The sequence below is a fragment of the Onychostruthus taczanowskii genome, unplaced genomic scaffold, assembly GCF_017590055.1.
Source record: "Onychostruthus taczanowskii isolate IOZ18803 unplaced genomic scaffold, ASM1759005v1 scaffold162, whole genome shotgun sequence".
Classification (NCBI taxonomy): Eukaryota; Metazoa; Chordata; class Aves; order Passeriformes; family Passeridae; genus Onychostruthus; species Onychostruthus taczanowskii.
Window position 1 is genome coordinate 22,446 of NW_024498818.1, and position 13,746 is coordinate 36,191.

At 41.2% G+C, this 13,746-nt stretch overlaps 1 protein-coding gene across 8 annotated transcripts in view; it reads right to left on the minus strand.

Annotated features, from left to right (window-relative positions):
• Window positions 1-764: 764 nt before the first annotated feature.
• Window positions 765-13,746, minus strand: part of IQSEC1 (IQ motif and Sec7 domain ArfGEF 1) — a 278,474-nt gene continuing 265,492 nt past the window's right edge. For 7 of the 8 annotated variants that reach the window (XM_041399502.1, XM_041399500.1, XM_041399499.1 and 4 more), the window contains 3 exons: window positions 13,056-13,232; window positions 6,788-6,837; window positions 765-5,393 (listed from right to left, as the gene is read on the minus strand). In XM_041399502.1, the coding sequence (XP_041255436.1) occupies window positions 4,947-5,393; window positions 6,788-6,837; window positions 13,056-13,232 (674 nt within the window). In that variant the 3' untranslated portion in view covers window positions 765-4,946. The remainder of the gene's footprint in view (window positions 5,394-6,787; window positions 6,838-13,055; window positions 13,233-13,746) is intronic. The other variant, XM_041399507.1, reaches the window with a different exon arrangement.

Consider the following 13,746-nt stretch of genomic DNA (forward strand, 5'->3'; position numbering starts at 1 on the left):
AGTTCAGGGCACAATGGAATATCCCACAGGTGATTATCAAAGTGTAACTGCAATTCAAACACTGGGAAGGTCCCATGTGGCAAAGGATCCTTCAGGGCTGGAAACAGACACACAAACAGAGGACAAGGAGTAACTGGGCAGTACTTACTCAGTGCTGGGCTGAGGGGTCTGGGGCTCCCTGCCCGTGGCCACAGAGGCACTGCCAGCTCCTGGGATCCCACGGAGCAGCCCAGGACTTGACCCTGGAAAGGACAAACGGGGCCCTGCCCAGGCAGGGCACAAGTGTCCTGGACAGGAGCTCCTGAGGCTGCCTGGGCTCAGCTGGACACACAGCCCCTGGGCCAGAAGGTCTCAAAGCTGCCAGCACTGTCTGGGGCTCCAGGGATTTAGGAGCTGTCCACCAGGACCTCTGCAGTGCCTCCCTGTCTGCACATCTGGGTGCTGGAGTCACTCTCTCCCTGTCTGTCTGCACATCTGGGTGCTGGAGTCACTCTCTCCCTGTCTGCACATCTGGCTGTTGGATTAATTGCTCTTTAGTAACTCTAGAACTCAATTTATTTCAGCACTACCCCACCAATCTAAGTGAGGAGGGGTCACAGACTCCACTCACCACCTCCTCCACCTGATCCTCAGTTCCTGGCCCCTCTGAAGTGAGCAGCACAAATCCCACTGCCTCAGCGGGGCCAGGATACCATTGGGAGGAATTTCCTTCATTTCAAATATGAAGAGTTGTAGCTCTTGGATTGCATGAAATGAGAAACAAAGAGTTTTAAATGATTTATTTGATTTCTCCACATGATCACAGTTATAGTTTTACATCAATAGGGTCTGTTACTACTTACAAACAGAATGCATATTAAAATGAAAGCACTCCTTTCTTCCCCAGAGTTACAAAAGGGGTCTCGAGCCTCCCCAGAACAGAAGCTTCTTGTAAGCATAATGATTTTTGAAGTCTTTAAGAGTCTGCATTCAAGACCTAATTCTAACAGTTTAATACAACTCAAAGCTGATTTAAGTTCCTAGCAGGAGATAGGCAACCTCAAAGTGACTGCAGACTTATAGTAATGCTAATTTACACTCTATGTACAATTTAGAGAATTCTCTATTCCCCCTACTGGTCCCATTTTCACCACCCCCTTTTCTCTTTTCCAAATTGAATCTTGTTATTGGTTCCACTTTTCTTTGAATATATACATGAGAATCCATTTTTCAGTCAAGAAGTGCGATGGTATTTTACAAGGGAACAGCAAAATGCATGCTTAACTGCAGAAAACACACAGCTTCATATGGAACAGCAAGTCAACATCTAGAGATTCAGTGTTTAAATATCTGCTGACTGTCTTTCAGCTCATTTTATCAAGAAACAAGAGGCTTCTGCTGCATGCAGTACATGATGGGAAAATCATTCTACACTGTATGTTAGACTCTTTTTTTTTTTAGCAATACAAGACGCACATTATATTAGGATGAACTTTGATTTTTTGTGTTTTTTTACATTGTTTTACATTTCATTCTTAACTTAAAAAAATAAAAACCCCAAATATATATTTGATTGTTGTCCCAGAAAAGATTTTTTTTGTTGTTGCCACACCTTCATTCTTTACGTTTCCCTTTCATTTGTCCAAATCAGCATTAGTGCTTTGCCACATCGTTTATGGGAAGAGAGAAGCACGGTCAGTCTATGCAGTTCTGTACCAGTTTGTAATTGGCAATGGTATCTGATAAAAAACCCTCTCCATTCTACTCCTGTCTGCAGGCTGAAGAATTCATTTAATTTCCTTTTCTTAACTCCACGCAGTGCTAAGTGCTGGAATTCTCCTATTCTAGGCATGACCCATACTGCTCCAAGCAGCTGTTGATCAAGGATGGAGTCAGAGAGGTTTTGCTACGACCCTAAACAAGCAGCAAAGGTCTGGAGACTTGTGCTGACACCAAGACACATTTGTTTGGTTGGAGTACATAGAAACACATAGTCTAAGAAACAAAACAGAAAAAAACTAGGGAAAAAAAAAAAAAGTAAAGTCCACTGTTTCTCCTCCTTGGCTTGAAAGAACAAGAACAGAGTTTCCAAATCCTGTGCTCTCAGGTTACCAGTTTTGGTTTCTAACCAGCCTCCAAATGATCTGTGATTTCACACTCCCTGCACGCCCAGGGCAGGCACATTCTCCTCCCCAGTGTCCATGGAACCATGTGGAAATGTTTCTGTGCATGCACATTTGTGACATCTCCTCAACACTTTGGTTCACAAATACATTGATTGCACATGGAAAATCAGTGGGCAGGCATTAAACTGTGGCTCACTGTTTAAGCACAGAATATTTATATGTAACTCTAATTTAAATGAATGAAAGGGTTTTTTAAACACAAAGCAAACACAGATCTGTGAGATTTAACATCTTCAGTGTTAATCAACACAGTGAGTCAGATTTTCCTCTCCACTGCTACTGCATATTCTGCCTTTATTCCATACACAGAATTTTATTTCCATTATGCCTCTGCATCTGAAACAAGTACAGACTCCATCACCCAGTGAAGAGGAGCTTTCTTACCTCTGTTTTAATTAAAAGATGCAGTTTCTCAGAGCTGTTTGCACCTAAATGGTTCTTCATCTTTTCTGGAACAACCTATAAATTACAGTTAGACTCTACTATTGGTACAGATGTATGAAGAAAAGTCTACATATTGAAATATGTTATCACTTTACTTCAACTAATATCAACAGTAACACTGATATATTTTGCAATTATACAATATGTAGAGTGTAGTCTCACACTAATAACATTAGATGACATGCAGACAGTTCTACTTTCCCTTATAAGAACAGTATATATTTTTTAAACTGCAAGGAACAGAGCCTCAGGGGACCCAGGCGAGCCCTCTTAAGGTAAGCCGCAGAATTTAGAATAGAATGAGTGACACAGGAAAATAATAATCACTTGTTTTCTTTTCATGGAGATCATTCTGAGGAGAAGGAGCAGAAGGGGAAAACATATTGCACATGTGTGAAACAAAGGTGGACTGCTGGAAACAAAAGGCTAAACTCTAGATTGCTGTATTTGCTCTCTGTGGAGGTGAACAAAGTGCTCAGTTTGCAGTTCTGCTGGTATTGTGGTATCCATGGTATGAAAGGGAAAAAATGACTGAACCTCTCCCATCCTCCCCAAGCTGGAGATGCCATGAGCAAGCCAACAGGACAAATCACTCTGTTGCTCCCATGTCCTCCTGGTTTGGGACACTTTTATTACTGTTTGTTTTCTGTTACACAGAAACCCGACTGGTTGGAGCTGTGATTACTTTTACCCATCTCTCACTGGAACTTTTTGCTCATCCTCTTCAAGGTTTGCTTTTAGGCTGGTACAGTTTTGCAGTTGTGATTCCTTTGTCTCTACTGTTTAGGTGTTAAGTCCTTGCAGTGGCTCAAAGTGCTGAAACTACAAAGTAGGTGCCATGGATAACTTTGTACAGCATTTCGGGATACAAATTGTAGAGAAATTTGCAAATTGTTTGGTTACAACACATAAGCAACAACAGCACAGCCTATTTTTATGTGATGTCTTGCAACTAACTGGACTATGGAAGTGAGGGTTTGAGCATAAACTCAGCCTGCTGAGTGCTGGGTGTTTCAAACTAACAAATGTGATGAGTAAAAATGGTAAAGCCACTTCATTGCTAACACATGGCTACATGGAATTACAGATTTTGAATTTTTTTTTAATATATATATATATATATATAAAAACCCTATATTAAATTCTAAAACAAACCTTCAAGTTTTAGAGCACTTCCACTGGAAACACTCTGGACTAGAATTCAGCTTCACTGGGGGTAAAAATGAGCAATTATGGTAAACAGGAACCAAAGTAGCTGAGAAGGATGGAGGTTTGCCATTTTCATGTTTGAGATGAATGTTTTTGCAGTGTTTACATGCACCTGGTGGAACTCTTCCCGTGTGCTTGTTCAATCCATATGCTTACAAAAGAAATGTGGATCATGTAAATTCACAGTTATCACAGCCTTTAAAGTGTCTAAGAACTTGTGTGACCAATGCTTGGAGGTGCCCCCTGATAGGTGGGCACTCTCCATTGCTATGGAATAATTACTGCATCTTAACTAGTTTGCTTACCTGAAATAGCAGGGCAGCTCTAATACTGATTACGTATGATATCATCGTGTTAATAAAATAAGGATTTATACAAAGCAGTATTGGACTACAACATTTAAATGCTATGTTACTTGGCACATTTAGTAATGATTGCTTAGAAATCTTAACAAGTCCAGGGGACTTGTGATGAAAATACTGAAATGTTTGAAATTGGTTTCTAACGTTTAATGGTTTTGGTCTACTTTCATATGCTATTCATCTATTATACTGTCCTATCAAGTAAGTGGAATTCCTTGTAAAGTCTATATTGCTAGTTTTGTGGACTGAAAAAATTTCTTTCCAAGCACAAATGTTAACTATACAGTATATATATATATATATTTATATGTATATATTTATATTATATAAAGTTTACTTACGTACTTTCATCAACCATATCAGGTCTACTTATTTTTTTTTGCCCATTGAGAATAAAAGAGCAAGAATGCAACACTTGGTTCTGTCTGACTTTTTCCCCTGTTTTTTTCCATAGGCTAGCTTTTTATTATGTGTGTAAAATTGTCCAGGGATTTGGTGTAAAAGGTAGCTTTCCTCAGATTCAGCAAGCAGCACGTTGTCAAGGCAAGTTTGGAAATAAGAACTAACCAGATGGTGGTGAACATCTCTCCAGTAGATAAGTAAAACCAGTATGGCCTGGGCTAACCGGAATTATTTTATTTAGTAACAGCAAGCCTTTAAGCTCATTAAACGGCCTGGGTAAAAACTGACGGTGTGATTTTGTCGCTTCCTCTAAGTGCCTTTGCAGCTGGGTTTAGAACTAGAGTCACGAGGAGGGTCTTTAGGCCTAGACTATGGTGCTGATGCCGCTGTGTTTGGGCTTGGTGCTGGAGGCGGCGGGCGGCGGGGGCGGCCCGTGGTGGTGCGGGGCGTGGTGCGGGGCGTGGTGCGGGGCGTGCGGCAGGTACGGGCCGTGCCCGTGGCCGTGGCCGTGCTGGTGGTACTGGTGCGGGTGCGGGTGCGGGGGCGGGTGGTAGTGGTGGTGGTGGTGGTAGGGCGGCGGGTTCTGGTGGCAGAACGGCGCGTGGTGCGGGTGCGGCGCTGCCGCCGCGCCCTCCGCGTGGTGCGGGGTCTGCGCGGCCGCGTGGCTCTGCGAGGGGGGCTTGCCCCTCTTGCTACCGAACAGGGACCCTAGGAGTGAGGAGGAGTTGGGCATAGTCTGGTGAGGGCGAGATGGACACTCTCGGGTTGATGTAGCTCTTCGGCGCATGTGAGGACTGCTAATGATGGACCCCTAAAAAGAAATTAATAGAAAATAAAAATTAAAAAAAAAAAATCTTGAAATGTTCGAAAAGGGGAAAAAAAATTAAAAAAAAAAAAAAAAAAAAAAAAGTTCACACTGACCCACAAACTCCTCCTTTAGGGTTTGCATGGGTGGATTATATTAGAGAGTTCTAGGGGAAATTTTATCTCCACCTTCCCTAAGTGGCCAATGGGGCACTCATGCCCTTCTTAGAGGATGTTAAGCATTGGGTGATTTTCTCTCAGTATTTTGACATAAAGTGATATGACTTCAAATTAAAAAAAAATGTCACGGAAATGTAACATGATATAAGACCTACGAGTGTGTTTTTAAAGGAAAAATACATTTTAAAATACTGCAAAAAATACCATACTTCCTTTTTTACCACAAAAAAAAAAAAAAAAAAAAAAAAGCGCTAGATTAAATGCAACCTAAATAATTAAACACACAGCAGCAAATATTACAGTTACAGCTCAGATTTTAAAATGGTATTTAAATCTTTATAGCAGTTTTCCACTACTATACATGACAGTGCTGCTTCTCAGGCCTACCTCTGCATTTTGTGTTAAATGGAACCATACCATTTTTGCCACTAACATTTCTATGTGCTTATATTTTTCTGACCTGTGGTCCAACATTCTCTATTATTTAGCCTGGAATTTAGTTGCTGAAGTTCGGGGTTTGTATTTTTAAAGAGTTATGGGACACAATAGTACTTAGGCAAAGTGTGCTAGATTTAAACTGTAATCTACCTAAAGCAAACACAAAAAAGAAAAAAAAAGAAAATAAAAAAAAAATCTGCAAGCTGAATTCAGAGACATGAACAGTATATATAAATGGTTTGAAGATGAATGAAATCTCATGAAATCCACATTGAATTCACCTATCTGAATAATTTTTTTATCCTCCCATGCCCTATCTTGCAATTCCATGGTGTCATGACTGCATACATTTAGCAATTGAACTCGAAAATAAGCAATGGGGATGGTTGAGCATGACAGTCAATAGTGGTAGCTAAATATCAAACAGCAAGAACAGTGTACTTGGTAACAAAGAGCAAGTGGGCTTTTAAGCTGGGACCAGACTGAAATGGTGGCAAAAGGACACATCATATCCATTTAACCATGCTTGCAGGAACAAAGGGAACAAGGTTAGCTCAAACCAAAAATGGCATTGCTCTAAAACAAGCTGTCAGTGCTTTGTAAGCTAGAAGAATACAGAGCGAATAGCCTAGGCATGCATTTTACTCGTGGCAGGCAGGTTATATATATATATATATATATATGTTAGAAGAAAAAAGAGCAAAAAAATATGTATGTATATAAAAGAAAGGTTTGAAATGCACATCATCACATCCAGCTAGACATCAGGAACTTCCTACTTACTTCCATATTGCTGTCTAGCGATCCTGCACTGCTGCGTCGCCCACGCTTGCCTGCCCAGGACATGCAACAGCAGAGATTAGAGACTGCGACACGACCGGCGCCAGGAGCCGCGGCCCCACAGCCCCACAGCTTAGGGCCAGCAGGGTCAGCAACTCCCTGCACCTGCCTGCGTTTCTAGGGGTTCAGTGGTAATTTGGAGAGGCGGTGGTGTTGTTGGGAATCAGCTCACACGAGCGGGGGGTGATTATTTTGTTGGTGATTTGCACAATTCTTGAAGTAGGGGTGTTTGGGCAGCTGGGTTTAGTGCTGCGCTTGTGATGCTGAGCAGCAACGATTTTAAAGGGTTTGGTTTCCTGGAATCTAATTGGCCATGAAGGTTTTTTTTCTTTAAACATTGAGATATAGTTGTGGGGTGGCATTAACTTAAATGCAAAATTTAACGTTGAAATATTCTGAACTTCAGTGTGGGGCACTGTGAGGGCCATCGGTTTTATCACTTCATCGGTTTTATCATTTTATCAAATTTATAATTTCAATTTCAGCTTTGAACCTCAGTGGATTTCATCCAATCTTCTTTCATGAGGTTTATAAAAAACTAAACTTAATTTTTGATCAGTAAATCTGGAATCTGTCTTGACATTATGGCTAGATTTTGTTTGTTTAGCTGTGCAGTGCTTTATCTTTAAGCATGTTGGATTTGTACTCCAACAGTCTCAAATTGCAAAAACTTTTGACTAAACCCACACGTGAAACTCCAGACTGTTTGCCTAAAGAGCCAGAAGACCTCAGTGGCTGTATAGGATAGAGGATCCCAGATTTTCTTTCTCACTTCACAGCAGAGAAAATAGCATCTGGCTGCAGTGGAAAGAGATTTTTAGAAGATAGCTTGTGGAGCTTTGCTTTGCAAAGTTTTAGAATACTTTCCTGGCAGGGTGTAGAAACAAAGCTGAGCTTTGAGGAGCCCTCCTGGTGCTCAGAGCTTCCCTAAAATCTGCAGGGCTTTAGAAACCAAAGCTTTCTCAGCACTCTCTCCTTGTTTTCCTGCAAGGCCAAATATCCATCTCCACCCTGCATTGGCACATGGCTGCCTTCAGAATCTTCTACACTGAGAGGTAGTTTTGGGGGAAGAATGTGTGGATTTCAGCATCACTGAACCAATTAATGATGTACCCTCATCACAGACACCCCAAAAGCACCTGTGATCAGAACTAGAAAGCAGTGGGACTGCTCAGAGGGCAATTCAGACTACCCAAAGGATCAGGATGATCAAAAACTACCACCTGCTGGATTTACAAGCATAACATTGACCTGGCTGGTCACAGGACACTACCCTGAAAAAAGTTTCTTGTAAGAGCTACAGTTCCAGGCTACTGGAACATTCTCCCCTCTTAAAAAGAGTTGCTCCCCAGTACAACCCCCTCTGCAGTAACATTAAATTGAGGGGAAGGCATTTGTGGTCAAGGTGTTGTGTTTGACTTGTGAAATTCATTGGGATTTGGAACAATTCCCCTGGATGGGCTCTTTGTCAAAAGCTCACTGCTTCATTTCCTGCTGCAGTTTTAGCCTCAGCCAAAGCAGAACTGTACTATCTTATGAGTCCCCCCAAGAAAAACTGGGTTTGTTCATCCCTTTTTTTGAGTCCTAGTCAGGTCTGATATTTTTCTGCTCTGATAATGGGATTAGTACTGATTAACACTCCAACCACTCTTGCTTGCTGATGCAAACACACTGCGGCAGCCACCTCGGAACTTAGCAGTCAGGGTTGCAAATAAGACTGAGAGCTGACACGGGGCATTAAACGTGGCCAAAAATGAAGGAAAACACAACAATCCAATGCCTTTTGCATATGGCAGAAGTCACAGTCTGATCAAATAACCATGGACACAGTAAATACGGACAGAGAGCGACAGATGGAATTTTGCTCAGAATAACTCCAGGGCAAAGTAGTACTTGCAAAGCCAAGAACAAACAGAAAAATCCACTTTAAATGCCTGCAATTTCCCTCAGATAGGCACTACTGCTGTACAGAGGCTTCGTTCTTTTTCTTAAAAACAAATTGATCCCGATTCTGTGCTGACATGCAGTGTTGGTGGGTTTACTCAGTAAATCCCCTGGAGCATTCCCCCTGCCAATGTGTGTTTATTCCAGACTGTTCCCTGGTCTTTGGGATAGCATCCCCTCGCAGAAATGCCTCCCTGGAGCTCCAGCCTTCACATGCAGCTCAGGGAAAATCTAAACTAGAACTGCATCCAAGCATCTACTGGCAGGATAATTAGTAGCTGTGGTACAAAGCAAGGTGGTATTTATCAAATCTGAAGATTAGTTTTGCTTAATATATTAAGCTTACTTTAATTTTTTTAAGGATGTTAGAGTGGACTTTAATTTATAAAAATAAATTTCAATTAATTTAACCTTATCTCTTAGATATGAATATTCCTTGTAAGAAATATCTTCAACTTACGCAAGTGTATGTCCCATATATGAACATGCATTATATGGGGCCAAGAATATTTCAAATTTAGTAGAGATATGAAGTGATTACAAGATTTTTACAAACTCAACCATGCCAAAAGAATATTGAGCTTCATTAATAAAGGCCTTTGCACCTTGCAGAATGGATCTATGCAGGACACATCACAGGATGTGTGGTGATCTCACAGCTCAGGCTGCAGATCAGCTCAGTACATGGAAATATTTCTCACTCCTGCTCTGTAGTTCTTGAAACTCTTCTGGGCCCGTGAGATAACTGATAGCTAAACACTAGCAATGATTTGATATTACGATTTAGTATTATGATTTGGCTTTGAGTGTCTTGGGGGAGAAATCTTGGAAAGAAGTTTTAAGTTAAATTTAAGTTAAATTTAAGTTAAATTACTCTCTCCAATGATTGGAGAGACCACTTTTGAGGGGGAAAGTACTGTTTGCCACCTTCACATTTTCAGCTTGTTTCTGTGTGAAACAGGTACAATCTTAGGATCTCACACTGAAACAGAACTATTTTAATCCTGGAAATACCTTTGGTTTTGTTTTGATTTTGCAGTAATCTTTTTTGGTCTGTGGCTGTTTTAGACAAGCCCAGCTCCCAGTAACAGGAACCACTGTACCACCCTCACCTGGGCAGTACTACCTGGCTGTGCCAGCTGTGGAGTACTGGGGCAAACAAGAAAACTACAATTTTTAAACCAGTTCAATGTGTAAATATTACTCCCACCTTACAGGTTAGGATGTGGGAATAAAGTTTGAATTCCACTGTAAACTCAATGTAAAAGCACTGGGTCCCCCAGCAACTCAAAGTGGCTGGAATTCAAATTGAAGAACCTAAAATCAGTCCAATGGGACTGTTTCTGGGAGAAACAGAATGGGAAACACAACCAGTCCAACTCTTCCTGCTCTGCTTTAGTGACCAAATCATTCTTCCTGTGGAACAGTGGCCATGAGGCGACACCATAATTTTCCCTTCTTTCCGTAAACTCATAAAACTCAGCTTTAGATTCATTAAAATTTGCCTGGCTTCTAATATTTTTATATAAATTAAGAATTTCAAAGTCTGGAACAAATAAATTCAGTTCTTCCAGCTCAAGAATGTGCAATAAAAAGATACATTTATCTTTAGAGAAAAAAAAAGCCCTAAATATTTTTGACATATTCGCATCTTGGAACACTCGGATGTCATATTCTGTTTTATATTCCATGGAAAGAACTGTCAATGCACACGGAACAACAGCATCTCTCAGTGAAGAGATCCTCAGCACACCCTTCCCACAGCTGGGAGTTGAGCTGCTGTGGCCAAGGCATGGAAACACTCTCAGGAAAGGATTCCTGATGGACACATCCTGCTTTTCTGTGCATTCCCAGCTTAGGAGGCAGAATCAGTCAGGGTATTTGCTAGATCTCAGAAGCTGCTGAATTGTCACTCAGAAATTTAGTCACTTCCACAGCCTCCATTTACTGGGATGTCTGGGGGACAGCAGTGGATTATTTTCTTAAATAGTTGTGTCAGTATCTGTGCAGCCAAATGCTGTTCAGTCACATTTCCCTTCACTGAATAAACAGTTAAAATTTTGAGTTTGCAATGTTCACTGGACATTTACCTGCCTTCCTGCATAAATATGCAACCAGGTCATTTTCTCACGTTTGTTAGATTTATTTTTGATTCAATGTAGAAAGGTCTCTCTAAAAATCCACTTTCCTACAGGCCCACAAAGTCCTGTTCCTCCTCCTTGTTCATCCTGCGCTTCATCCACAAAAGATTTGAGGGAACCTAACTCAGGCCTGTTTTAGAGAAGCAATTTAATATGGGATAAACACTGAGGTGCAGTATCTTCCTAACTGAAAGAGATTTCTTTGCTTTTCTATGGATCACCTCTCCCACATTAAAAATAAATTAGCCTCACATGCAAGCTATCCCCTGAGAGAAGGCAGAATGATACGGATCACCTCCCTGAAGTCATTCCACCAAAGAACAAAGCAAATAACAGGTTGGTTGTTTCTCAAGTTGGTTGCACTGCACAAGACCAAACAGAAGCTCTCCATAATTCTCAGTTATTTCAAGTTAAAATTAAGTTTAGTTGGGTTTAACAAACTCATTGATAAACCCTGCAGTCTGTGAGTGATTTCTACTTTTTGTCATGGAAAAAGGTTATCTTCAGTAACAAGCATGCCAGTTGTAGGCATGCCCTGTGAAATGTGTTTGTGATTACAAATGCTGGTTTGTTGAATTAAACCCATAATATGAATTCAAATACATGGCAGTGTTTGAAAGAGAGGGATGAGTAATTCTGATGGAATGAAAAAATTAATCAGAAATCACATTTAGGGGTACAGATACCCACTGAACTCACATATTAACAATATGGTAGTTCTCATTCTAATGAAATAAAACCAAAACAACAGAAAAAGATGAAGTATCTTCAAATCTGAGAGATAAGAGTGGTGAAGACTAGGGCTTGATCTAAAATCCACTGGAGACAAGCAAGCACCAATATTCAACTTCAGTCTGATTTTGGATCAAGGGCCTAAGTCTTTTTAATGAAGCACATGGAGATGTGAGTATGAAAGCCTAAACAGAGAAGAAAAGAATTGAAAGAGCTCACTCTCTACATATTTGTATGCACATACATATACCCACAAAACACAGGCTATCATTTCAGTTTACAACAATTTTATTTATTGCAGCATAGCTAAAGTCTCCTCTTTAGTTAAAAAATAAAAGGAAATAGGTAAGTAGTGTCTACTACTAAAGATACACAGAATATTGAAATTATGACTACACTGGACATCATCACTGCAATTGAAAGAACAAAGCAGAGTATGCAACACAGCCTATGAACTAAAAACCAAATAATTAAAAAAAATTAGAGTTGCTACTATCTCTGGAAGTACTTTCTGAATAGTGGACATGGTGTTCAGATAAGAGTTCTTGTCAGTGACAGGAATCTTTAACACTGAAAGATTACATGGCTATGCCAGGTGTGAGGCAAACCATCAAATAAAAACATGCCCAACTTCCCCTGGCTTGCTTTGGCTAAAAAATCATATCACCACTGCTTTCCAGTCTTTAATCAGTTAATAATACTTAAGACACATCAGTGGCTTTGTGGGTTATCAGCATCCTTGTCCACTAGGGCTTCTTTGGTTCTATTGCAAAGAGTACTTCACAACAACCTCTTTTTGCAAGAATTAGGAACTGTGTCTGAGTTACAGAACCAGAAAGGAGGAGCAGGGGCATACTGGTGTTACACAGCTCTAGACAGAATTTAGTAGGGCTTCACTCAATTTCATTCATCGAGGCGGTAACACAGGTACACTTGAGCACAGAGTACACAGAAAGCGCTCGTTGCACAGAGACCAGGAGCTTTCCTTCCCTTTCTAGGCCTACTCTAAGAGGGGGAAAAAAGCAAAGGCGATGAAAAAAAAGAAAGGAAAACCAAGTGAATTGCTTCTAGCACAAGTCAGTCACTTCTGTTTTATTAAAAACTTACAATTTTTCCTCTGTCTTCACTGTCCTTTTAAAGTTTCTATAGCAACCTACAACAGCTTTAATACTTTCAAACAGTGGCCGCTTAACAGAACAAAGGTAAAAAAACCCAAAAATAACCAAAAAAAACCAAACAGAAATTAACCACGAGCCGAGAAGGGGAGTAAGGAGCTATTTGGAAGTGTAAGATTCCACCACTGCTATTTGTGGAGGCCCAGAGCGAGCTGGGCTTGGTGGGCAAGGTGGAGGCAGCTTTGCATGCAGGAGCCGGGGAGGAGAGGCAGCCCTTACCTGCTTCGGACAGGTCCCGCAGGGAGGAGCTGAGCGCGCTCCGCTTCAGCCCCTCGCCGCCCGCGTAGCTGTCGTCCAGGCACGCCCGGGGCAGGGTCCCGTTCCCGGAGTCCTTCTTCAGGCTGGAGCACTGCGACATGCTGGGACGCACCACGCCCTTCTGCTTCTCCAGCTCGGCTGCAACACACACGGGGGTTTCTACAGTGCTGTTTGCGGGCACGAAACAGCCCAGAACATCCCACAGGGAGTTTCACCCCTCTACCCACAGCTGGATGTGGAGCAGGGCCTCTTTTGGGAAAATGGGATAAAATTTCATCTTCAGACACTCACAGGACTACCAGCAAAATGTATCAGTTTGAACCACGAGTTCCTTATTGACTACAGGAATTGCAACACGGAAATGAAGAAAAATTCAATGAAGCTTACTGGAAGGGCCATCATTGGGAATTTCAGTGCGAGGTAAATTGCCCCTAAAATTCCTGCTGTAATTTGTGATACAAATCACAAGAGCCAGCTCTCCTCTGTCCACATTATCCCTAAAATTCTTATGGGAATTTATAGTACAAATCACAGATCCATCTGTCCTCTGTCTACATTATCCCTAAAAATTCCTGCAGTAATTTATACTACAAATCACAGACCCAGTTCTCTTCTGTCCAAATTATCCTTAAAATTCTTCCTGTAATTTATG